Source organism: Prionailurus viverrinus, chromosome B1 (assembly GCF_022837055.1).
Source record: "Prionailurus viverrinus isolate Anna chromosome B1, UM_Priviv_1.0, whole genome shotgun sequence".
Taxonomy (NCBI): domain Eukaryota; kingdom Metazoa; phylum Chordata; class Mammalia; order Carnivora; family Felidae; genus Prionailurus; species Prionailurus viverrinus.
The window spans coordinates 33,656,900-33,680,571 of record NC_062564.1 but is presented as its reverse complement, the minus strand read 5'-3'; the positions used below and the strand labels follow the sequence as shown (position 1 = coordinate 33,680,571).

General features: G+C 37.5%; 1 protein-coding gene across 1 annotated transcript in view; it reads left to right on the top strand.

The window, feature by feature from the left end:
- The window catches only part of ADAM7 (ADAM metallopeptidase domain 7), a 66,737-nt gene that overhangs the window by 28,802 nt on the left and 14,263 nt on the right, over positions 1-23,672 (top strand). The window contains exons 8-16 of the mRNA XM_047857569.1: positions 2,357-2,428; positions 9,850-10,019; positions 12,337-12,421; positions 13,793-13,923; positions 15,593-15,767; positions 17,845-17,934; positions 18,935-19,130; positions 19,547-19,649; positions 20,641-20,830. Coding sequence (XP_047713525.1) covers positions 2,357-2,428; positions 9,850-10,019; positions 12,337-12,421; positions 13,793-13,923; positions 15,593-15,767; positions 17,845-17,934; positions 18,935-19,130; positions 19,547-19,649; positions 20,641-20,830 — 1,212 coding nt within the window. The remainder of the gene's footprint in view (positions 1-2,356; positions 2,429-9,849; positions 10,020-12,336; positions 12,422-13,792; positions 13,924-15,592; positions 15,768-17,844; positions 17,935-18,934; positions 19,131-19,546; positions 19,650-20,640; positions 20,831-23,672) is intronic.

The following is a 23,672-nucleotide window of genomic DNA, read 5'->3' as shown; positions in this document are numbered from 1 at the left end:
GTTTATGAGAACATGTTAACTCACTTTTAAAAGAGTGCTAAAATAATTTCTTTGCTCTTAACAATAAGTTATTAGTAAAAAGTAAGAACAATTCATTAAATTTAATATTTTACCCCAGGTACCAGGCAAATATTTGCTTGATATGATTTAGGGGCATTAAACTGGGCATAACTCCCACATAGGCTGCCTTAATATTGTCTTTAGATATTTAAGTTTTTTTTTAAGAGAAGTTCCTATAGTAAATCATTCATTTTCATTTAACAAATAGTTAATGAGCATCTAATATGCTAGATGCTGAGTGTTGAATGTATATATTTACAATTATATGAGTAATATATTCATACATACATACATGTATATGTTAGCTGAGTATAGAGGGTAACAGCAAGAACAATGTAGAGTTATTGTATTCTGGTAAGACAGAATAGAAAAACAAAGGCAGCTTTTGGAAAACATGTTGAGGAGTTTACATATCTTGAAGACGATGTGATGAATTTTAAGCAGGTGAGTAAGGATATGGATTTATACAACCAGACCCAGCAAGTTGAAAGGATAAGCAGAACACAGGTATCTAGATCCTGGGGAAGACTAACCATTAATAAAGACTAACCATTAATAAGGATGCAAAGACTCTGTATGCATTTGTCTTCCTTACCCCCATCTGTGGAAATCACTGATTGATAAAGTACCCTATCCCTATGATCTCTAAGATACTCTCAGAATCCTTCTTTCTTGGGGGTTCTGGGTGACTCGGTCAGTTAAGTGTCTGACTCTTGGTTTGGGCTAAGATCGTGATCTCATGGTTCATGAGTTTGAGCCCCACGTCAGGCTTTGTGCTGACAACACAGAGCCTCCTTGAGAGTCTCTCTCTCTCTCTCTCTCTCTCTCTCTCTCTCCCCCGCCTCCCCTGTTCACTCTCTTTGTCACTCTTTCAAAATAAATGAATAAACATTTTAAAAAATAGAAAGATTTAAAAAAATTTTAAGTGTATTTATTTATTTTGTGAGAGAACGTAAAAGCATGAGCTGGGGATGGGCAGAGGGAGAGGGAGAGAGAGAATCCCAAGCAGACTCCATGCTGTCCGCCCACAGCCCAACTCAGTGTTTGAGCTCATGAACCTTGAGATCACGACCCGAGCCAAAATCAAGAGTCCAACACTTAGCCAACTGAGCCACCCAGGTACCCCAGTCTCAGGATCTTTCTCAACTGTATTTTAGGCAAGCTCTACCAACTGGTCACCAACAATTCTGGTGTGAAACCATATTTGCCATCCAGAATTTAAGGGAATGGTGGAAAAAAGGAACCTCTGTACAATGAAACACTAGGAGTGATAGGGTATTGGACACAAAGGTGATAAGAAATTTCTTGAAAGATAAAATGGTCAATATTAAAGGTAGATGAGATGACTAGGAAGATGAGGAAAAGGTGTTCAATGGACTGGATAAGCAGGAGGACATTTATGTGCCTGTCAAGAATAGTTTCTGTGGAATAGAGGCAGTTAAACTAATGAGTATGGGTTGAGGGATGAATGAGAGATAAGTGAAGAGAGTCTAACGTTATATCTTTGAGGTATTTAGGTATGTGAGACAACAGGAGAGCAATGGAATAGTAAATAGAGGATATTTGTAGGATTCAGAAAAGCCATATTTCTTTTTATTCTTATTATGAAACAAGCTTGATCATTTGCATTTATCCCTACAGGATACTTTTGTTATTATAAAGTATATTTTATCAGGTCTCAGTCGATAATGCCAACAACAAGGTCCACAAATGGGGAGTCCATTTCTTAGAAAGGAACAAAAGACAGAATAGGCTGGAGCAGGAAGGTCCGCTTTGTTTTCTCAGCCTTTCCCTGGAGAGAAGGGGTGTCACAGTTTCCTGCCCCTCTCCATCACATCTCTGGCTGCAGGGTGGTCTTTGATTACATTCCGTAGTTTGTTACTACCATGGATACAGAAGGGCTGATAAAGTTTCCGGAGTTTTTTTGCAATATAAGGATTTCTGTGACACTTTAATACGTTTTGCTTCATCAGCATTATAAATATGGACTCTAAAGAACACTTATCAGTTGGTTTAATAAATCAACGTAATGCAATATGTTGTGATGTGAAAAGGGAACGAGGTTATGAAGAAAATCTTAAAAGTAGTGCTAAGCTGAAGCATGTCTTTAGAAACTGCTGTGTGTAGTGATTTCATATCAAAAATGTAATTCTGCATAAATTGCCATGATTTTTAGCTGACCAGAAAGAATACCAATAAGTTTCCCCCCCACCCTGGAAATATCTCACAGTAGGTGATTTTGTTGAGTTTATATCATATGTTATTAATGAATGTTGATCTGATGTTTTATTTCCAGTGTCGCAGGAATAATCATCATCACAGTAAAATAAGGAATCGAATTTGGGGAATGGTCAATTTTGTCAACATGGTAAGATCTGATAACGTTTGAATCAATCTAAGAATACAAATGGAAAATACCTTTTAGGGTAGATATCTCCTGGGTTTTGTGGTAAGCTCAGTATTGAGAAGGCCCAAAACACAGAAATTCACTGCATAGACTAATGAACCAAAATCCATTGAAAACTGTAAGGCGATACAGGAAACACAGCTCTGAGATTTTGGGTTTTGAAGTGAATGACATTTAACATCTAAATAAATTTCAAATATTGGTTAGTAACCACAAAATTTATAAAGCAACATATAAAGACTTGAAAACTCATCACGCATAAATCAAATCCATTAATACATTTAAAATCACTGTTCCAGAACCTAGCACTGTTGGAGACTTTGTCCCTGCTTCACCCACCTTGTCCCTGCACCCTCAACTTCAGGCCTTTGCTAAGAGCCAGAGCTGAAAGGTCTGCACTCACAATTCTTATCTCTCCTTCAGTAGTAATCTGTTTTTGTTTGCTAATTCAGTGATCTCTAGCCTGGTTAGGGGACCCAGAGAGTTTTGTTACTCTGATCTATCCTGTTTTAGGAAAGCTCTGCCCATGGGGTCTTTGGGTAGATTATTCTCATCGTTTATGTTCTTCCTTCACTGGTAGGAGACCTCGAAGGCTCTGGCCTTAGGACAGCTTCCTGTCTGTCCTCCAGGGGCAGAAGGTTTTTGTTTGTTTGTTTTTCTGGTTTTTCTTTTCCCTTCTTTCAGTAACAATAGGTTTTCACTTGAGTTCTGGGAGAATAAAAAAAAAAAATGCCCTACCCTCAGCAATCCATATGCCATCCAGACAGATCATCAATAAAGACTGGATTTGAACAACACTATAGACCAAATGAAACCAACAGGTATATGCAGAATTTTTCACCCAAGAGCAACAGAATACACCTTTTCCAGAGCAGAAGAGGCATTTCATGATATATATTATAGAGTAGGCCACAGAGCAAATCTCAACAAATTCAAGAAGATGGGAATGATACCAAGTATCTTTTCCTGCCACAGTGGTATGAAACTAAAAAAGCAACGCCAGCCAGATTAATGGAAAATTTATAAATATGCAGAAATTCAAGAGCACATTCCTGAACAGCAAGTGGACCAACGGATAAATGAAAGGCATAAGAAGAAAATCTTGGTACAAAAAATGGAAACAAAACCTACCAAAACGTATGAGATACAACAAAAGGAGCTCTGGGAGGAAAGTTTATAGCTACAAATGCAAACATATATCAATTAAAAAGAAAGTATCAATAAACAACTAACCTTCTGCCTTAAGGAACTGCAGAAAGGGCAAACTAAGCCCGTAGTGAGCACGAGGAAAGAAGGGACAATGAGATAAGAACAGGAAAAATATTTCTTTCTGAAGGTCACACAGCAGCTTAGTGCTTTTGTTTTTCTGGAGAACAAGAGTCTGGTAGGTTTAAAGATGTTCCCAAGTCAGCAGTTTCTCTCATCCTTCAAGCCTATCCCACCAGAGGAGGGGACCTCCAAGTCTCCCATTCTGCCCTCCATGGTTTCATGGGGCATGCAGAGGAGGCCCGTGGAGAAGATTCTGAGCATAGGCGTGAGATTCCTTATGCCTGTGTCTCTCAGAGGGTCCTACACTCATTCTATCACATACTTGCCCTTTAGCAATTCCTTAAAAATGTCTGGTAAGTTCTTCTTATGTCTTGTATGGTGCTCAGCATCCTCTGCTGCTGGGAGATACTCCAGTACCATTTCTGCCTTAAAGAAGTAATCTTTCCCGAGATTTCAGGCATCATCTTACTTGCCCTGTTACCTCAGCTAACTTACGGTCCGATCTGATATGACTTTGTAGATTCTCTGGCTTTTTCTTTCTGTCAGGGTAGAAGCGATATTATTTCCAGTTTTGTACATCTGAGCCAGAAGTAGATATTCTCTGAGCTTTAAGCCTATTTCTATGGCTGTTAAAAACCCTCCCCATATTTTTCTAGAAGGGAGGAGCAATGTGGTGTGAAATAGTTATATCTCATAGTCACCTATGTGGTTTTTTTTCCTGTTTCTTTTTATTGATTGATTTTCTCCCTTTTCTCCACCTCCATACCAGCATCTGTTGTCTCTTGTCTTTTTGATGATGGCCGTTCTAACAAGCATGAGATCATACCTCATCGTGATTTTAATTTGCATTATCCTAATGCCTAGCGATGTTGAACATCTTTTCATGCACTTATTGGCCTTTCATGCATCTTTTTTGAAAAACAGGTCTGTTTAGGTACTTTGCCCATTTTTGAATTAGGTTATTTGTATTTTTTTTTTGCTATTGAGTTGATGGGTTGTTTAGGTGTGTTGGATATTAACCCCTTATCAGATATATGGCTTGTAAATATGTTTTCCCATTCCATCTTTTCACTTTTTTAATGGACTCTTTTGTTGTGTAGAAGCTTTGAGATGCAGTCCCGTTTCTTATTTCTTATTTTATTGCTTTTGCTTTTAGGCGTCATATCCAAAAAATCATTACCAAGACCCATGTTAAGGAGCTTTAGTTTTGTTTTCTTCTAGGATCTTCATAGTAAGACTCAACATGTAAGTCTTTAATCCACTTTGAATTCATTTTTGTGAGTGGCATAAGTTACTGGTTCATCTTCATTCATTTATTTACATGTGAATACCCAATCATCTCAGCGTCATACATTGAAGAGATAATGTTTTGTCCACTGAGTGTTCTTGGCTTCCTTGTCAAATATTAGGTAACTGTATATGCCTCGGTTCATTTCTGGGCTCTTGCTTCTGTTCCATTGGACTATTTGTCTCTTTATATGCTAGTCCCATACTGTTTTGATGACTTTAGATTTACATAAAACTTAACATCAGGAAGTGTGATGCTCCTGCTTTGTCTCTCTCAGGATTTTTTTTTCTTGGCTATTTGGGTGTTTTTTGGTTCTATATAAACTTTAGGAGTTTGTTTTCTACTTTCATAAAAACTGTCACTGGAATCTTGATAGGGATTGCATTGACTATATAGATGGCTTTCAGTAGTATTTGCATTTTAACATTATTAATTCTTCCACTCAATGGACAGAGGATACCTTTGCATTTATCTGTGTCTTCTTTGATTTATTTTATCAACTTATACTTTTAAGCATACATATCTTTCAGCTCCTTATTAACTTTATTCCTAAGTATTTTATTATTTTTGACGTTCGTGTATGTGGGGGATAAATATTTTTATTTCTTTTCAGAAATTTCCCTGTTATTGTCTAGAAATGCTACCAAATGTCTGCCTGCTAATTTTGTATCCTGCAACTGTACTAAATTCATTGAGTAAATCTTACCAATTTTGGGTTGTCTTTGGGATTTTTCTATAGATAAAATCATGGCTGCAAATAGAGACAATGTTACTTTCCTTACCAATTCTGATACCCTTGTTTCTTTTTATTGTCTGATTGCTGTAGCTAGAACTTCCAGTGCTATGTTGAATAGGGTTGCTAAGAGTGGGTACTGGTTTTGTACTTGATCTTAGAAGAAAAGCTTTTTCACCATTGAGCATGATGTTAGCTGTGCGCTTGTCATATATGGCTTTGATTATGTTGGGATATGTTCCACCTATGCCTAATTTGTTAAGAGGGTTTTTTAATAATGAATAAAATGTTGAATTTTGTCAAGTTGAGATACGATTCTTATGATTCTTTTCTTTTGTGTTATTAATGTAATATGTCACATTCATTGATTTGTTTATTTGAATGACCCTTGCATCCCAGGGTAAATTCCACTTGACCGTGTGAATGATCCTCTTAATGTGCTGCTGAATTCAATTTGGTGGTATTTTATTGAGGTTTTTTTTACATGTATACTCATTAGGGATATTAGCCTGAAGTATTCTTTTCTAGTAGTATCCATTTCTGGTTTGGGTATCAAGGTAATGTTGGCCTTGTGAAATGAGTTTGGAGGGTTTCCTTCCCTTTGAGTTTTTTCTTTTTCTTTTTCTTTTTCTTTTTCTTTTTGGAAGAGTTTGAGAATTATTGGTATTAATTCTTTAAATGTTTGGTATATTTACACTATCTGGTCCTGGGGTTCATTAGGATAGTTTCGATTATTATTTCAATATCCATACTAGTAATTGGTCTATTCAGAGTTTCTATTTCTGTTGATTTGGTCTTGGTAAGTTGTATGTTTCCAATTTTTTGCTTTTCTCCTAGGTGTCATGTTTCTTGTCATATAGTTGTTCATAGCAGCCTCTTATCCTTTAAATTTCTGTGATATCAGTTGTAACACCCCCTTTTTCATTTATAATTTTGCTGGTTTAAGTCCTTTATGTTTTGCTTAGTCTAGCTAGGGTTTGTCCATTTTCTTCATCTTTTTAAAGAACTGACTCTTAGTTTTGGTTAATCTTTTCCAATGTTTTTCTGTTCTCTACTTCATTATTTCTCCTATAATGTTTATCATTTCCTTTCTTCAGCTAAGTTTGGGCTCAGTTTTTATTGTTATTGTTTTGGTTTGGTGTTTTTTAAATATGTATAGTTCCTCAGTGTGTAGAGTTAGGTTCTTTATCTGAGATCTTTCTTACCTCTTAATGTAGGCATTTATGGCTATGAACTTTCTTTTCTCTTAGAGCTTCTTTTGATGTATCCTATAAGTTTTTCATGTTGTGTTTCCATTTTCATTTCTCTCAAGAAACTCTTGTTTCCCCTTTAGTTTCTCCTTTGATCCATTGATTGTGCAGGAGAGTGTGCTTAATTTTCACGTATTCATGAATTTCCAGTTTTCCTCTTGTTATTGGTTTCTAGTTCCATACCTTTATATTCAAAAAAGATACTTGGTATGATTTCTGTCTTCTTGAACTCGCTAAGACTTGTTTTAAAACCTAATATATAGTCTATCACAAAAATATTCTATGTGCATATAAGAAGAATATGTATTCTGTTGTTGGATAGAATGTTCTATATATGTCTGTTAGGTCCATTAGGGCTAAAGCATTGTTCAAATTCACTGTTGACTTATTGATTCTCTGTCTGATCTATCCATTGTTCAGTGTGGGGTATTAAAGGCCCAACGATAATTGCTTTACTGTTTATTTCTCCTTTTATTTCTGCTGGCTTTTCTTTGTATATTTGTTTTCTTTTTTTCAAGTTTTTTTTAATGTTTATTTATTTTGAGAGAGAGAGAGAGAGAGAGAGAGAGAGAATGTGCACACAGCTAAAGAGGAGCAGAGAGACAGAGGGAGAGAGAGAATTCTAAGCAGGCTCTATGCCATCACCAAAAAGCCCAAAGCCCAATATAGGGCTCGATCTCAAGAACCATGAGATCATGACCTGAGCCAAAATCAGGAGTCGGACACTTGACCAAATGAGCCACACAGGCACTCCATTTATTTTATTCCTTTGTATAATTGCCAGAAAAATTTCCCTTGAGGTTATCATGAGGTTTACATAAGATATCAAACTTATCACATCCTGATTTAACCTGATAACAACTTAGAATTCATATACTTTGCACTTCTCCTTTTTCTCCTTACATGTTAGATTACTGCTGTGATAATTTACATGGTTTTTAAATATTTTGTAACAAATAGCATTGTGCACATTGTACTTATGGGTTTTTTTGCTATGCTCATTCTTTTTAGCTTTTAAACTAGAGTCATGAATTACATACCACTATTACAAAATTGCAGATTCTAACAATGACTATATATTTACCATTACAAATGAGATTTATCAACAGAAACTTTTTAGGCCAAGAGAGAATGTAATATCAAAATAACTGTCAACTAAAAATACTATGACTGGTAAAGCTGTCCTTCAGTAATGGAGAGACAAAAACTTTCTTGAACAAACAAAAGCTGAGGAAGAGAGCTCATTACCACCAGACCTGCCTTACAAAAAATGCTAAAGGGATTTCTTTGAGGGGAAGAAAAGGAATGCTAATTAAAATCATAAAAAAACATAAAACGATAACATTAATCTCTTACGTAACTAAGAGTCTTTTATGGTTTGCCTCTCTCTCTTTTTTCCTTTCCCCAGTGTTCACCTGTTTTGTTTCTTAACTTCTATATATGAGTTAAATCATTGTATTTGTCTTTCTCTGACCGACTTACTTCACTTAGCATAATACACTCTAAGTCCATCCACATCATTGCAAATGGCAAGACTTCATTCTTTTTGATGGCTGAGTAACACTCCGTTATATACCATATCTTCTTTATCCATGAATATGGATACGCTTCATAGTAACGATTGCATCCTCTACTAATTCTGTGAGCTCTCCATTCACAGTTTCTTATTCATTCTTTCTTTCAATCTACTTTGTATTGGCTGCTATATACAGTTTTTGTCTCAAAATCCTCATAATGTGTACTTAAACTTTATCTTCTTTTGTGATGACATCAAACTATCTGCCAGCTTAGAGTTTACAAAAGCAAATGGGAATAGGGGTGAGAAGGCTTATGGGCTACAGCTATTGGTGCCTGTTTTGAGCCATCTCCGGTAAGATTTCTCAGACTACAAAGTAGTTCCAAAAATCAAACAAAATATGGCAGCTAAGCTATTGGTCTTTGAAAGTCAATATCAACCTTCTAACCTGCCGTAGAACCAACTAATGACTTAAATGGAGAGATAAATAAGGTACATTTAGTCCTCGGTGTGTCACTGTTAGTGAATTCACGTAGGTCAGTTATAATCTCAGAGCCTTAATAAATTATTTATTCTAGGCACATCTTGAGCCCAGTGTCTGTAAAGTTTATGACAGCTCAAAGGGAATCTGATTTATTTATTGTTTTTAATGTTTATCTTTTGAGAGAGAGAGAGAGTGTGCAAGTGGGAGAGGGGCAGAGAGAGAGAGGGAGACACAGAATCCGAAGCAGGCTCCAGGCTCTGAGCTGTTAGCACAGAGCCCGATGTGGGGCTAGAACCTGCTAGCTGGGAGATCATGACCTGAGCTGAAGTCGGACGTTCAACCGACTGAGCCACCCAGAGGTGCCAAGGGAATATGATTTTTCAGTCAAGTGTCTTTGTCGGTCATGATAATTCACCCAGGATTCTGGCCAATTTACTCTACATTCTGTTTCAATGTAACCATTTGTAAAATAAGGCCTGTGCTTTTTTTGTTGATGTACCTCACATATTTTGTTTTGTTTTGTTTTATAAAATGTTTATTTATTTTTGAGAAAGGCAGAAACAGAGCATGAGTGGGGGAGGGGCAGAAAGAGAGAGGGAGACCAAGATTCCGAAGCAGGCTCCAGGCTCTGAGCTGTCAGCACAGACCCCGACTCGGGGTTCAAACCCACAAACCGCAAGATCATGACCTGAGCCGAAGTCGGACACTCAACTGACTGACCCACCCAGGCACCCCTGTACCTCACATGTTAAAAGTACTTATTTTAATATAAAGGAATGTAGTAACAATGAAGGATTCTTCTGTAACTTGACTCTGTGAAAACTTACTTCCCCTTTGAACAGATTTATAAAACCATGGACATTCATGTGACATTGGTTGGCCTTGAAATGTGGACAAATGGAGATAAAATAGACATAGATTCAAATATGGAAAATACCTTATTGCGTTTTTCAAGTTGGCAAGAAATATTCCTTAAAAAAAGGAATAATTTTGATCACGTTCTGTTACTCAGGTACGTAAGTTCTCTATTTTCCTGCGTAACTTAGGTGGATTAAAAAAAAAAAAGAAAAGAAAACAAATGAACAGCAACCAAATACTTTTTAAAACAATTGACTTTTGCATAGTACACAGTGACAAAATGTTACGTGTAGCCATACGTAAAATTTCTACGTGAACTTTTTCATATTCTTTCTTTCTCGTATTGGTTAATACTAGAAAGTAAACATATGATATATTTCCAATTCTGGGCAGGGTTGAAAATGTCATTAGGTAAGCAATTTACTTTTAGAATTGATTCACTTATCAACATCCAATACTAACTCCTTCCATGTTATGCCATTCCAATGCGCCACCAAAACCAACCTTTCCGGTGGAAAGGAATATCCTCATTCCCTGGATATTTTCCCTCAACAGAGTGTCCCTATCCAGTGACTAGCCTCTCAAGAGCATCTCTTCTGCTGTTAAAGATGACAAATAACTAATCTATCACAGCGTTAGTATTCCTAAGTAAAGGTTGGGATTTACGTACAATATTACATCATTCTTTAAAGCGGGGTGGGGGGCACTTTGATCATATTTTTGTAATTCAAAATACCTATCACACTACTCAGCCTATAAGAAAATGATAAATAATTGTGGAGCCGAACTGATCTTCACCTTGTGTTAGCCATAGTCCTGTTATCCTAATTAAATTATGAAAACACACCTTTGGAGCAATGGAATCTTTCGGCAATTCTTCTGGTGCCCTTAAGGCTACTATGTATATAACCATGGTACCCACTTGTCCCACTTCATTTTCCTATAGTAGCAGTGCTTCTCCTAAGGTCTGTGGATGGCCAACAAATGTGCTTCCCGGCATCACATAAGTGTTAACTTTCAGTTTGAACTCAGAACAGTGAACCTTCCAAAGCCTATAGTTGGAGTCCAGCTCTTTGGCAGATTGATGAGAGTGTAATGCACCTCCAAAATAATATCATTTCTGATTTTTATATCTGGAATGGCCCCCAGCACACATCTGCAGGGGGTCATAGTTGTACCTGACTTGGACTCAGATATTCATGCACCAGTTTGCCCTAAAATTACAGAGGTTAAATTAAAATATCACCATGACCTTTGTTGTGGGCAAGATTAATCTCTTTGCCTATTTCTTGGGCCAGTGTTTTAAAATAATAAATTAGTGTAGAAATATTTACATGGCTGTAAATGGAAAACTTTGCTTTCCTCAATGTCTCTTATCCTGAGCAGTAGCTTCTTACCCTAATAGTACGTCTGCAAATACGGAGATGAGAAAAGTGCTACTGAATGTTTAACCGGACATCATATTTGAGACTTCTTATGTGTTGAGCTTCTTGGATGTCTTTTTGCCTATGTTCACAGAGAACCATAAGGGATGAGACAATATATATGGCATTATCATGGTGTGACTTTTGTTCTTAAGTGACCTTGAGCAAAATCAGACCGTGCTCGCTCTGATGCTTTATTTCCATAGGTGGTGTTCTTCCAAGATCTCCAGAGTCTAGCAAGACCAGAATTCTAAGTTCTTCCAAGATGTGTAGCCAAACACTGAGACTAAAATGTGCAACATTTCGAAAGCAAAGAAAGAAATAGAGCATATTTCTGTTTTGATCTTCTTGGTCAAAAAAGTTAAAGATTAAAGGTGGTCATCTAGCCTGACCACCTTCCTTGTATTTGAACCTTCTTAATTAAATTCCAAGTGTGGTCCTCCAGCTCATGATCACTGTCTTTAAAGTAGTTCAACTCTAAATGTTCTTGAAAACATATCAGGTCTGGATTCCCTTAACATACACAACTACATCTGTCTTTTTAGGTAATCCAAGAATAGTTCACGTGACAACTGTTTAAAATATTTGATTATAGCTATCAAGTCCTCTATGAATTTCTATGGTCGATTGAAATTTTCTAAAAATTTTCAACTATAGCTAATTAATTAGTCATGGTGTTGAGTCTACTCACTGTGTTGTATTTTTCCCTCCAAATATTTTTTAGCTTAATTGTTTGGTCTTTTAAGTGGTTTTATCCAAAGCTGAGTATAGAGTAAGCCATGTAAAATTGGACTCTCACCATATTATGTTTTTAGAAAGTAAATTTTTTCTGACTTCAACTTTAGACTGTACTGTTTCAATGCCTCTAATATACCACAGGTTTTAAATGAGCTTAATAACAACTAAGATCATCCTCAATTCTAGAACTCTAGAACAAAAGGCACTTTTATGTGCAAAGGTACTAGCATCGTGAGGGTTCGTAGCAATTCAATCTTTGTGTTAAACTATGACCTCAGACTGAAGAGTGTATTTGCACCTTGTTTCCAGTGGGAAGTGGCTCTACACAAATGCACAAGGAATTTCTTATCCAGGGGGTATATGCCTGCCTTATTATTCCTCCAGTGTCGTTAAGGTAGGCTGTGTTTTATTGAAGTTATGTTACTTAATCAAAAAGTTTGAATTAAACTTTTGTAAATTTTCTGCATCCCGCTGAAGAGAACACACATGCATTCTGTCATATATTCCCACCAAGATATGTCATGATGAAGCTGTTATGTTTCTTTGATCAAATCAGAAAATAATCTTTTATAAAAACTATAGATGAACAATGAAAGTAAACGAGTGTTGTTCAGAGCTTAAAAGAACACCACACACAAATGAACATACAAAACCTAAGAAAGCTTTTTGGCATATTAAATATAATGTGTCTTTATTTACAAGGACACATAAAGTGCACAAAACTTGATGGCTGGTGGGAAGTGATAATTGTTCTCGTGCTGAAAAGGGAGTTCATAAACCATTTAAAATAGCATAGCAAGACAACCTTGCAATTCATTTTCAGGAAGAATAAGGCCTTCAAACTGCTGACTTACCTATTTTATCTGGTATTTTTCCCAAGTCACTAAGCTTCTAGTAAATGGTGGCCAAGTAATCTTATTTCAGTCTTATTAAGTCCTTGAAATTAAAACCTAGTACATGATCTATCTCTTAAATGGATATTTTTATGATTATGCCTTGACTCCGGTATTTTAATAACACAAATTGTGCATAGTGGAGTCCGTCTAATCTAACACAGGCTGTCGCCACTCCAATTATGACATTGCAACTCGTCCAGAACACATTTTAAATTTCAAACGAGTGCAATGAGAGGGCCAAATTAGAGGAATTTTACCTTTACAGTAGCCTAATATCCCACTCCTTTCTGGAAATTAATTTTTTAGTCATTAACATAGAGATAAAAACATGAAATAGAGCTAAAAACACAGGTAACAATCAACCCTGCCTGGGATTTCAAATCACTGAATTTCTGGGTTTTTTCGTAGCAGAAACTTCCCCCGCCAGGATCACACAACATTGTTGTGCAGTGTAAGACTGTACTTTGAAAACATGAACCTCCGCATACTTACTTTTACCCTCTTTGAATATCTAGTATATAAAAGGCAAATCAATAATGCTTATTGTATTGTGTAGGACATTCGCTTATCGTTTTTAGCTATTTGTAAGAATGAGTTTATAGAAATCCAACAATGACTATTACTGTGCCACCAAAAAAGAATTTCAAAATGTTAGTGTTAGAGACACTCAGAAGGTCGTTTGTCCAACATCATTATATAATTAAAGGACCCAAGGGCAAGACAGGGAGATAACTAAGTCTGTGGCCTCTCAGATAAGTACTACTTAACCAGAAGCTAGAAACTGGGTCTCAACCAATATTTCAAAACACTATGTCCTAGAGTGCATTATCTTATAGAAATTTCTGATGCACATCTTTTCTTGGCCTTAGGATCTTTTACCTGACCTAAATGTAGTCGCAAGCAGAATTGCACATCAGCTGGGGCATAGCCTTGGGATGAAGCATAATGATTACCCGTGTACTTGTACTTTTGAGAGATGTGTGATGGATCACGGTGGAAGGTGAGGCTCAAACCATGCAGAGAAGACATTTCGATATTTTGCAACTGGCTCTTGATTAGATCTCCATATCGTAGGGATATACTGTTATTATGTGAAAAATTTCCCAATATATTCCATAAATTCTCTTACAAAACCAGCCGTGATAGGCTTCCCTTTGGGGTCTAAATCTTATCAGTTGGTAGTGTCTGTCCTAGTGATACAGTGAGAGAAAATTTAAAACTCCATCTGAGCATACTACAAAAGTATGCAATGATTAATTAGTAAATTGCACTGAGGTGCATAGGGGAGGGATACACTCAACATGCCTCGTTTTATCATCTTTGTTATAAACTCTAATTTCCTCCTTCAAATCTTTACTCACATGTTATTCTCAGCCAAGCTTCCCCCAGCCACTTGATCCAATTGTTCAATCCTGTCTCCTCATAACACCCTGTTGGGAATTATCTATCCCCTCTTCTTTGCATTTCCCCCCCATTCTTAGTATTAATCACTATTTAATATAGTCTGTGCTTTAGCTATTTAGCTTGCTTATTATTTTATTTTTCCAATAAATTATAAACTTCATGAAGGCAGAGGGTTTTGTCTGCTTCGTTCACTATTTCATCACACTATCTAGAAAAGTCCCAGATACACTCTATAAATAGTTACAGAATACAGGACTGTATATCCTGTGTGTGTGTGTATATATATATATATATATGTGTGTGTGTGTGTATATATATATATATGTGTGTGTGTGTGTGTGTGTGTGTGTGTATCCCTACATCATGCTGTGAATTACGTGCATCCAGGTCCTAAACCTTACATGTCTTGGAATTCCTTCACAGAGGGGACGCAGTGCATTGCATATAAGAAAAGTGTTTGCTGATGATGGCCAGTGCTTCTATATATTGATTAAATGAAGTAAAATCGTGAAAGCCCCAAATTACGGTGACTGGCACAGAATAAGAACTAAGTAACTGACAGCTGATTTTATATCGTTATCTACATAATTAGTAGTGTTTTTCAGAACCCCACCATCCCAAAGTAACCCACTTAAGGCTCAAAAAGTACATCTGTACCCAATCGTGTCAATAATGGCAAGGGAGTCAAAACAAGAGGAAGACAGAAGGGAGGTGAATATCAGTTTTGTGAATCTTTAAACTTTTCAAAAGTATAGGGCATTCCTAGGATGTGTGAGATGTTACCAAATGAATCCTTTGTTTCAACAAATGTTTACAGAGACCTACTCTGTACCAGACACGGCGTTAAACTAGCGCTTATTGGAAAAGAAGAAGAAGATCTATTTCTTGCTTTGAGAAGCTTGTAATCTTGCATGAATGATAAACAATTATATAGATGATGGCAAGAGGCACAAGCAAAAAGTGATATGGGGCACCAAGCCATTCAGTCTAAACTGTGGGCTTCAGGGAGGACTTTCTGGAGGAGATATAGTCAGAGTATTTTCACCAGAATGGCATGCGTTGCCTGTTTCAATAGACATTGCCTATTATAAAAGCCCAGTCGCTACTCTCGTATTCCACTAAGGCAAGAGTAGGAGAAGTAAATGGACTTTTAGAGTTGATCGTTTATATTTATTCTTTCTAAAGCCCTCATAAAACTTTCATAGCTGTTCCACCAGTGTGCATGGATAAAATTAATCTTTATTTTTCGCTCATCTAAACTCTAGCATTCCGGCACTAAAATTCAGTAAATGCAACAGAATTCGGTACCTGCAACACGTGAAGGATTACAATCCGACGTGCCTGTTCAATGTCCCATTTTCTGATAAGCTAAGTGATTACCCGTATTGTGGAGACGAGAAGTTGGACGAAGGAGAAGAGTGCGACTGTGGCCCTGTTCAGGTATTTGCAAATGATGTTGTATTTAAATTACAAAGTTTGTGCTCAGCTAGAACCTAGGCAGGTAAGTAGCCTTTCATCAACCATATTTCTTGTAAAGTGTTAAGTAATGTGTTTTTTTGTCTCATTTTGAAACAAGTTATTGGCGTAGCCTCATTGCAAGGCATCTTACCAAGTCATGAATTACGCATAATGATCTTGCTGGAGACCCACAGTATCACATTTGCCTCGTTTATATATTAACTGGCTCTTCTTGTGAGAAAACCCCCTAGATGTCATTAAGTCTGATCTCATGCACAGTAAGAATGTGTTCTCCACAGTCAGTCAATTGAGTTTTACTCAGGACCTTAGGAAGCTTGTCTATATCCCAGTTGGACAGTTCATGTGATTAGAAAACTCTGTCTTAATTGAGCAGAAACCTTCTAACCTTCCACATATTTATTACAGCCTTGGTCTCTGGAACACTTAGAAGAAGATTTAAGACAAATGTTTGAGTCATTCTTTTTTTTTTAATTTAAAAAATATCTATTTTGAGAGACAGTGAGAGAGAGCATGTGTGGGGAAAGGGCAGAGAGAGAGGGAGACAGAGAATCCCAAGCAGGCTCCATGAGAGTTGGAGGCTTAACCAACTGAGCCACCCAGGTGCCCCTAGAGTAATTCTTAATCTGCTCTTGTCCAACATAGAGGTTATTTTGGTTGAGAGCTTCTCATGTAGGTATGAGTCCTAAACAGCTACTTCTCAAGTTATGTGTATGTATATCACCTGGGGATGTTGTTAATTGTGGATTTTCTAATTCAGGAGGCCTGAAGTGAGGCGGAGATCCTTTATTCCTAACAACCACCAAGGTCACGTTGATACTACTGGACTGAAGACCGTATTTGTGGTATACACACAAATACTACAGTTCAAAATAAATCTAATTGTGCGGCGAACCAGAGACTGCACGATCGGAGTGGGGACAGTGACATGTCCAGAGTTTTCAAATGTCTCACCTTAAAAGTGAAGAGGCTCTTAACTTTGGAAATTGATGGCGTCTGCCCATGCCTGTTCTTTAAAATAGTTCTACAGTTTCATTCTAACATATGAAGTGCTGTCCATGACAGGACGCAGACAATTTCTTTTGCAATTTTTTTTAATTTTTTTTTAACGTTTATTTATTTTTGAGACAGAGAGAGACAGAGCATGAACGGGGGAGGGTCAGAGAGAGGGAGACACAGAATCTGAAGCAGGCTCCAGGCTCTGAGCTGTCAGCACAGAGCCCGACGCGGGGCTCGAACTCACGGACTGCGAGATCGTGACCTGAGCCGAAGTCGGCCGCTTAACCGACTGAGCCACCCAGGCGCCCCTTCTTTTGCAATTTTAATTTCATTTGAGGAGACAGGGCCTAAGTGTCCATGAGTTTTTTTTGTTTTTTTTTTTAATTTTTTTTTTCAACGTTTATCTATTTTTGGGACAGAGAGAGACAGAGCATGAACGGGGGAGGGGCAGAGAGAGAGGGAGACACAGAATCGGAAACAGACTCCAGGCTCTGAGCCATCAGCCCAGAGCCCGACGTGGGGCTCGAACTCATAGACCGCGAGATCGTGACCTGGCTGAAGTCGGACGCTCAACCGACTGCGCCACCCAGGCGCCCCATAAGTGTCCATGAGTTTTTAATGAAGCGTTAACAACAGCAACAAAATCCAGCCTGAAATACTTAGCATCTTGAGAAAAATGTTAAATTATGTCTTCAGAAGTTCTATTATTTCATATTAAACCTTTAGTATAAAGCAGTAGCAGGACCCTTCCTTCCAAAGAGTGGAAAGGAAAATGGAAGGTCAGAAGCTTTGGGCTTTGTACCCTGCCAGGGAAAATTCACTGAGTGTGGAGTACTGAATGGCCAAACAGGAAGGAAACAAAGTAAAAGTCCCAAAGACTAGTTACGAGGAATCGTCTTCACATACATGTCATAACCAAGGATAATGCATTTGCATTTCAAACCAAAAGACAAGTAACGATAAGTTATATACACGCACAGCTTATTAAACAGGAGCCTAACTACCAACCCATTTCCGATCTTTAACTTTTGCTTGTTGCCAGGAGTGCAGCAATCCTTGCTGTGATGCAAACAAATGTGTGTTGAAGCCAGGATTTACTTGTGCCGAAGGAGAATGTTGTGAATCTTGTCAGGTAAGGACCTTTGCTAAGACTGGGTTCTCTGTTTTCAGTTTATTAAGGATACAGAGGACCACAGAATTGTCTGTCCATTACTAGTTACATTACTAATCCCAGATTAAGGTTATGCTTGCTTGGCCCCAATAAAGCTTTTTTGAGATGTTCTGGCGTCTAAGCCCTGGCAATGATCTATGGTCTGGGGAGTGAAGAAGCAGGTATCATATGGTCTGTTAGGAATAGAATTATATGCTCAACATTACTCTTGTTCTTGGCCAACCTTTACGAAATCATTACCAACCTATTTAACCTCAGCTTGGGTGTCATTCTAACAACAGTGAAATAGAAGGGAAAAGGATTATACTGGGATTTAAAAGTGGGGAATAACTAGTACATGGAGATCTATTCCCAGAAAGGGCAATCAGAAGTCCAAATGACTCTGTCCAAAGGTTTAATGACATTTCTTTCACCCACTATGTTCGGAACTCACAAAGGAAAGGAAACATGTCTTCTTCATCTTCAAATCTTTCTAGAACTCATCGCAATTCAGTGCCTATTGAATGGCTGAATAAGAGAATATTTTCATGCACTTTCCTCCAGCAATGAGTCAGGGCACTTTTCTGGTTCATACGGAGAGATCTGATTTCTTGGGAGTGGAGATGCCTCATTATAGATACAGGCAGGAGGGGGCCCTGGTTGTGTGTGTGCTGGGGACGGAATGTACTATAGCAGGATGAGCAGAGCACTTGCTCACCTCTCCATTTTATGTCCTTTCTGGTTCTGCCCAATGCTGTTCTAACCATCCTGTCACTCCTGAAATTACATAAGCACCAAGGCATTTCAATGCCTTGATAACAATGATAACCATTCTCAGTGGAATGGAGAAGAAAGTCACGATCCAACCTTCAAACTTTTTTTTTTTTACGATAAATTAAATGGGTCAACCCTCCCCTGCTGACTTAACCTTAAGCTACCTGAATGTGCCCAAGATTTAGTCTTTTTTGTTTTTCTTCAACAGATGAAAAAATCAGGGTCCATGTGCAGGCCAGCAAAAGATGAATGTGATTTTCCTGAAGTGTGCACAGGCCACTCTTCTGCATGCCCTATGGACAAATTCCAAGTAAATGGCGTTCCTTGCAAGAATGCAAAAGGTTACTGCTTCATGGGGAAATGCCCCACCCGGGATGATCAGTGCTCTGAACTCTTTGATAATGGTGAGAGACGATTACCGCAAATGGCTGATAACGATAATAGCCATTATTTCTATTATTATCCTGTAAAAATTTATGGGCAAGATTGAAGATAACGCCGTTTGTGGCATTCTTCCCAGATATCACGTAGAATCTCTCTGGATATTACCTTTAATATTAGTTGATATTACCATTAATGTTAATTAACTGCCTCGGTATGTGGGTTAAGGTATGTTTGTTACTTTTTTTTACATCCACACTCTGCCATAAAATATCTTCCTGATGCAATAGAATAGTTTTAAAGTGATTTATTTATCCCATTCTGCCTCCCTGCCCCGTGATACTGAAATTTCAATTAGATTAGAAAAATAAGGTATTTTGTGATGTATAACATTCATGTTTTTATTGCGTTACTTTAATCATACTACTTTGGATCCTAGAGGTGAAAGACAGTTCTGATCTCTGCTATGAGATGAATAAAAAGGGAAATAGATTTGGATACTGCAAAAATAAGGAAAACGGATTAATTCCCTGCGAAGAGAAGTAAGTACCACCTGAAGAAAAGCAAGTGCTTTCTAAGAGTGTTTTTGTGAAATCAGAACCATAACGGCTCTTGTTCTGACAGCTGCTAACCTCTTTTGATTGAGATTAGGAAGAGAGGGAGTGAGGCAGCAAGGACACAACCCTGGGAGTGGCACTGGCATTTATGTACTGTAGTTATGAGCTGAAGGTCGTGGAATATAAGGAAGAAAGATGGGCAAGAGTTAAAATTCCTAGGAAAGAAAGGGAAGAAGAGAAGCTGCAAGAAATAGGAAAGAGCAAACAGGAGGAGGAGGAGGAAAGTAAAGTGGGAAGGGGTGGAAAGAAGCAGAAAGAAGGAAGCGAGTGAAGCCATATCCAGAAAGAAACGTAGAACTTGAAACGGGAAGGAAGGGGAGAAGTGAACGATCTGATTTTAAAAACCATGAGCTGTGTCATTCTTCCAGACTTGTTACGCTCAGAAAGGCTTTTTTTTATGTGCCACAGAGGGATATGGACTGAAAACAAACGATAAAAGACTTAGGTCGAGTTTGACTTTGCTCCTAAATATACTAGGTGAAACTGGGCGATCCCTTAACCTCCTCTTCCTTCCAATTGTTGCCCAATCTGTCAAATGGGTGTTATAATAATAGCAAAGACATAGGTTTGTTGTGAGAATTAACTGGGTGCTCTGTGCCAGAAAGAGATTCGAATGTCTTGATTAACATTATGCTAACTCAAATGACTAATAGGAAATATTCTTCTGGAAACGTGAGCTAATGTTGATTTGTGACAATCACAGAGATCTAAAGAAATACGATCATTCTACCTCACAGTTCCCAGAGTCAGGACTGTGACTGTCCAACCTCTCCTCCTGCCTCTCTCGGTGCTTCGGCAGCCCACTGATAAGCCTGGGTCTACAGAAAAGTGACCAAACTGCTTCACTGCTGGTCTCGTCTCTATGAAATCCTTATTTCCTGGTCCCAAGTCTGAGAATATTCTCCCTTTCCTTCAGAGATGTCAAATGTGGGAAGATACACTGCAGCAGAGGGAAGCACTCGTCTCTACCTGGAGAAGAAAAGATCAATCACCTTAAGAAGGTTTCAGAGAAGAATGTCACTACTGAGTGCAAAACTTTTAGTTCATATCACAATTCTAAAGATTTGGGCCTGGTTGCTTCTGGAACAAAATGTGGAGATAAAATGGTAAGACGAAAGCCTTTTGTCCTATTAAAACTTCTTGGTTCAGTCACTTGAAAACATTACTTTTTGTAATTGGTTCCTGAGGGCCTATATATGAGAAAGCAGAAACAAATGGGCAACGTTTTTATTTTTTATGGAGCAAAGTAGTAATAACAAGATAATAAATATTCATTTCGCCTAATCTCTGTTAGACAAAATGATGTGTAAATGTTATAAGTGTGCTTAATTAGTATCTTACAGTAGACATCTAGTGAAGTTATAGGCATAATTTTTAAAATTAGTTTGACTATGACGTAGCTATAGGTTCTTCAATTATGTTATTCATTCAGCCACATTTATTGGCCATTATTATCACCATACTGTGGTGCCAGTGACCATGCTGTACACAAATGATTTAAAGATGAGTGTACTTGAGAACTTCATAGACTGCATTAAATATTAAAATCAAACACAAGTGGGGCACCTGGGTGGCGCAGTCGGTTAAGCGTCCGACTTCAGCCAGGTCACGATCTCACAGTCCGTGAGTTCGAGCCCCGGGTCAGGCTCTGGGCTGATGGCTCGGAGCCTGGAGCCTGTTTCCGATTCTGTGTCTCCCTCTCTCTCTGCCCCTCCCCCATTCATGCTCTGTCTCTCTCTGTCCCAAAAATAAATAAATGTTGAAAAAAAATTTTTTTTAAAAATAAAAAGTAAAAAAATAAAATAAATAAATAAATAAATAAATAAATAAATAAAATCAAACACAAGTGCTTTCATAGTGTTGTGACCAATATACATTCAAGCCCAAAGGAAGAAGTGATGGACTTCACTCATAAAACACAAAAGGCATCTTATGATGCCATTAAATGAGTGACGTTTCAGCTTTGACGTAATGAATATTTTTCAATGCAGACAAAATGAGAAAAGACTTTAAAAAATTGTTTTGATGTTTATTTATTTTTGAGACAGAGAGAGAGAGAGAGAGAGAAAGCGGGGGAAGAGCAGAAAGAGAGGGAGACACAGAATCCGAAGCAGGCTCCAGGCTCAGAACTCTAGAATCTGACACAGGGCTGGAACTCATGAACGTTGAGATCATGACCTGAGCCCAAGTCAGATGCTTAACCAACTGAGCCACCCAGGTGCCCCGAGGAAAGACTTTTTAGAAAGAAATACTAACATAATAGGCAAAGATACAGTGTGTATGGCATAGTCAGATAACTGGGAAATTTTGGTGTGACAGGAGCTTTGGGTGAAATATCGGAAAATGAAATTGAGCAGCTAGAATAAGGCCAGATTAGAAAGGGTGTATTATTCCAAGATGAAAAGTTGAGAATGGACACTAAAAATAATAGCCAACTCATCAAGGTTTATAAACACAGGAATATATGGAAAACATAATACTTTCAAAAAATCAGTTATTTTGAAATAGTATGGCTTCTTTCTGTAATACACCTCCTTTCCTCCCATACCACCACCCCCAAACATTACAGTGTCATTCATATCATGTGATAGAGAAATGAATTGAAAAACAAAATTCATAATGTAAAAAAGGGAACTCGAATTTTAATAATTTAATGGAGCCCTATATTGCAAATCCATATTCTTAACGACTACAGTTTCCCATTATAATAACTAAATATCAAAATGGTGAGGAATGTGTATTTGTGAAATTTTAGGTATGTGTACCAACCACATGCTAGAAAGTTCAAGGACTTTCAATGGTAGAGTATATGAGGCACCACGTTAAAGAAAATATCAAATAATTTCTTATTCACTCCAGATAAGAAATGTCATCCAAAAATACCAACAAAATTGTTTTTTTTAATGTTTATTTCTGAGACAGAGAGAGACAGCATGAGTGGGGGAGAGGCAGAGAGAGAGGGAGACACAGAATCAGAAGCAGACTCCAGGGTCTGAGCTGTCAGCACAGAGCCCGACGTGGGGCTTGAACTCACAAACCGTGAGATCATGACCCGAGCCGAAGTCGGTCGCTCAACTGACTGAGCCACTCAGGCGCCCCCAAAATTGTTTTGTTTTTTAAGAGATAAACAAAATTGACAAACCTTTAAATAGGCTGACCAAGAAACAAAGGGAAGAGGATTCAAATAATGAAATTATAAATGACAGAGGAGACCTCACAGCTGATATCACAGAAATAGAAAGTATCATAAAAAATACTATGGATAATTCTACAAGTTGAATATTTAAACGAAATGGATAAATTCTGAAAAACATACAACGTACCAAAATTAAATGATGAAGAAAGAGAACATCTGAATAAACCAAGAGAGATCAAATCAATAATTAATAATCTCCTAACAAAGAAAAGTCCTGGATCGGATGGTTTCACATGTGAATTCTATCAAATATTTAAAGAATTAATGCCATTCCTTCTCATCATCTCAAAAAATCAAACAGGAGGAGACACTTCCAAACTCACTTTATGTGGCCAGCATTATGCTCTATCAAAGCCAGAAGAGGAAACTATAAGAAAAAAGAATTATGGGCTAATATGGTTAATGAACATAGATGCAAAAATCCTAGCAAACATATTAGTAAACTGAATTCAGTAGCACATTAAAAGGATTATACACTATAATCAAGTGAGATTTATTCATGAGATGCAAGGATGAGTATACTTACACAAAGCAATCAATGATACACTTCATTAAGAGAATGAAATACAAAAATCATATGACCATCTGAATAGATTCAGAAAAAGTATTTGGCAAAATTTAGAATCTTTTCATGATAAAAAGTCTCAACAAATTCTGTATGGAAGGAATGCCCCTCAATATTATAAAGGCCATATGTGGTAAACCCACAACTAATATCATACGCAATGGTGAAAAGTTGAAAGATTTTCCTT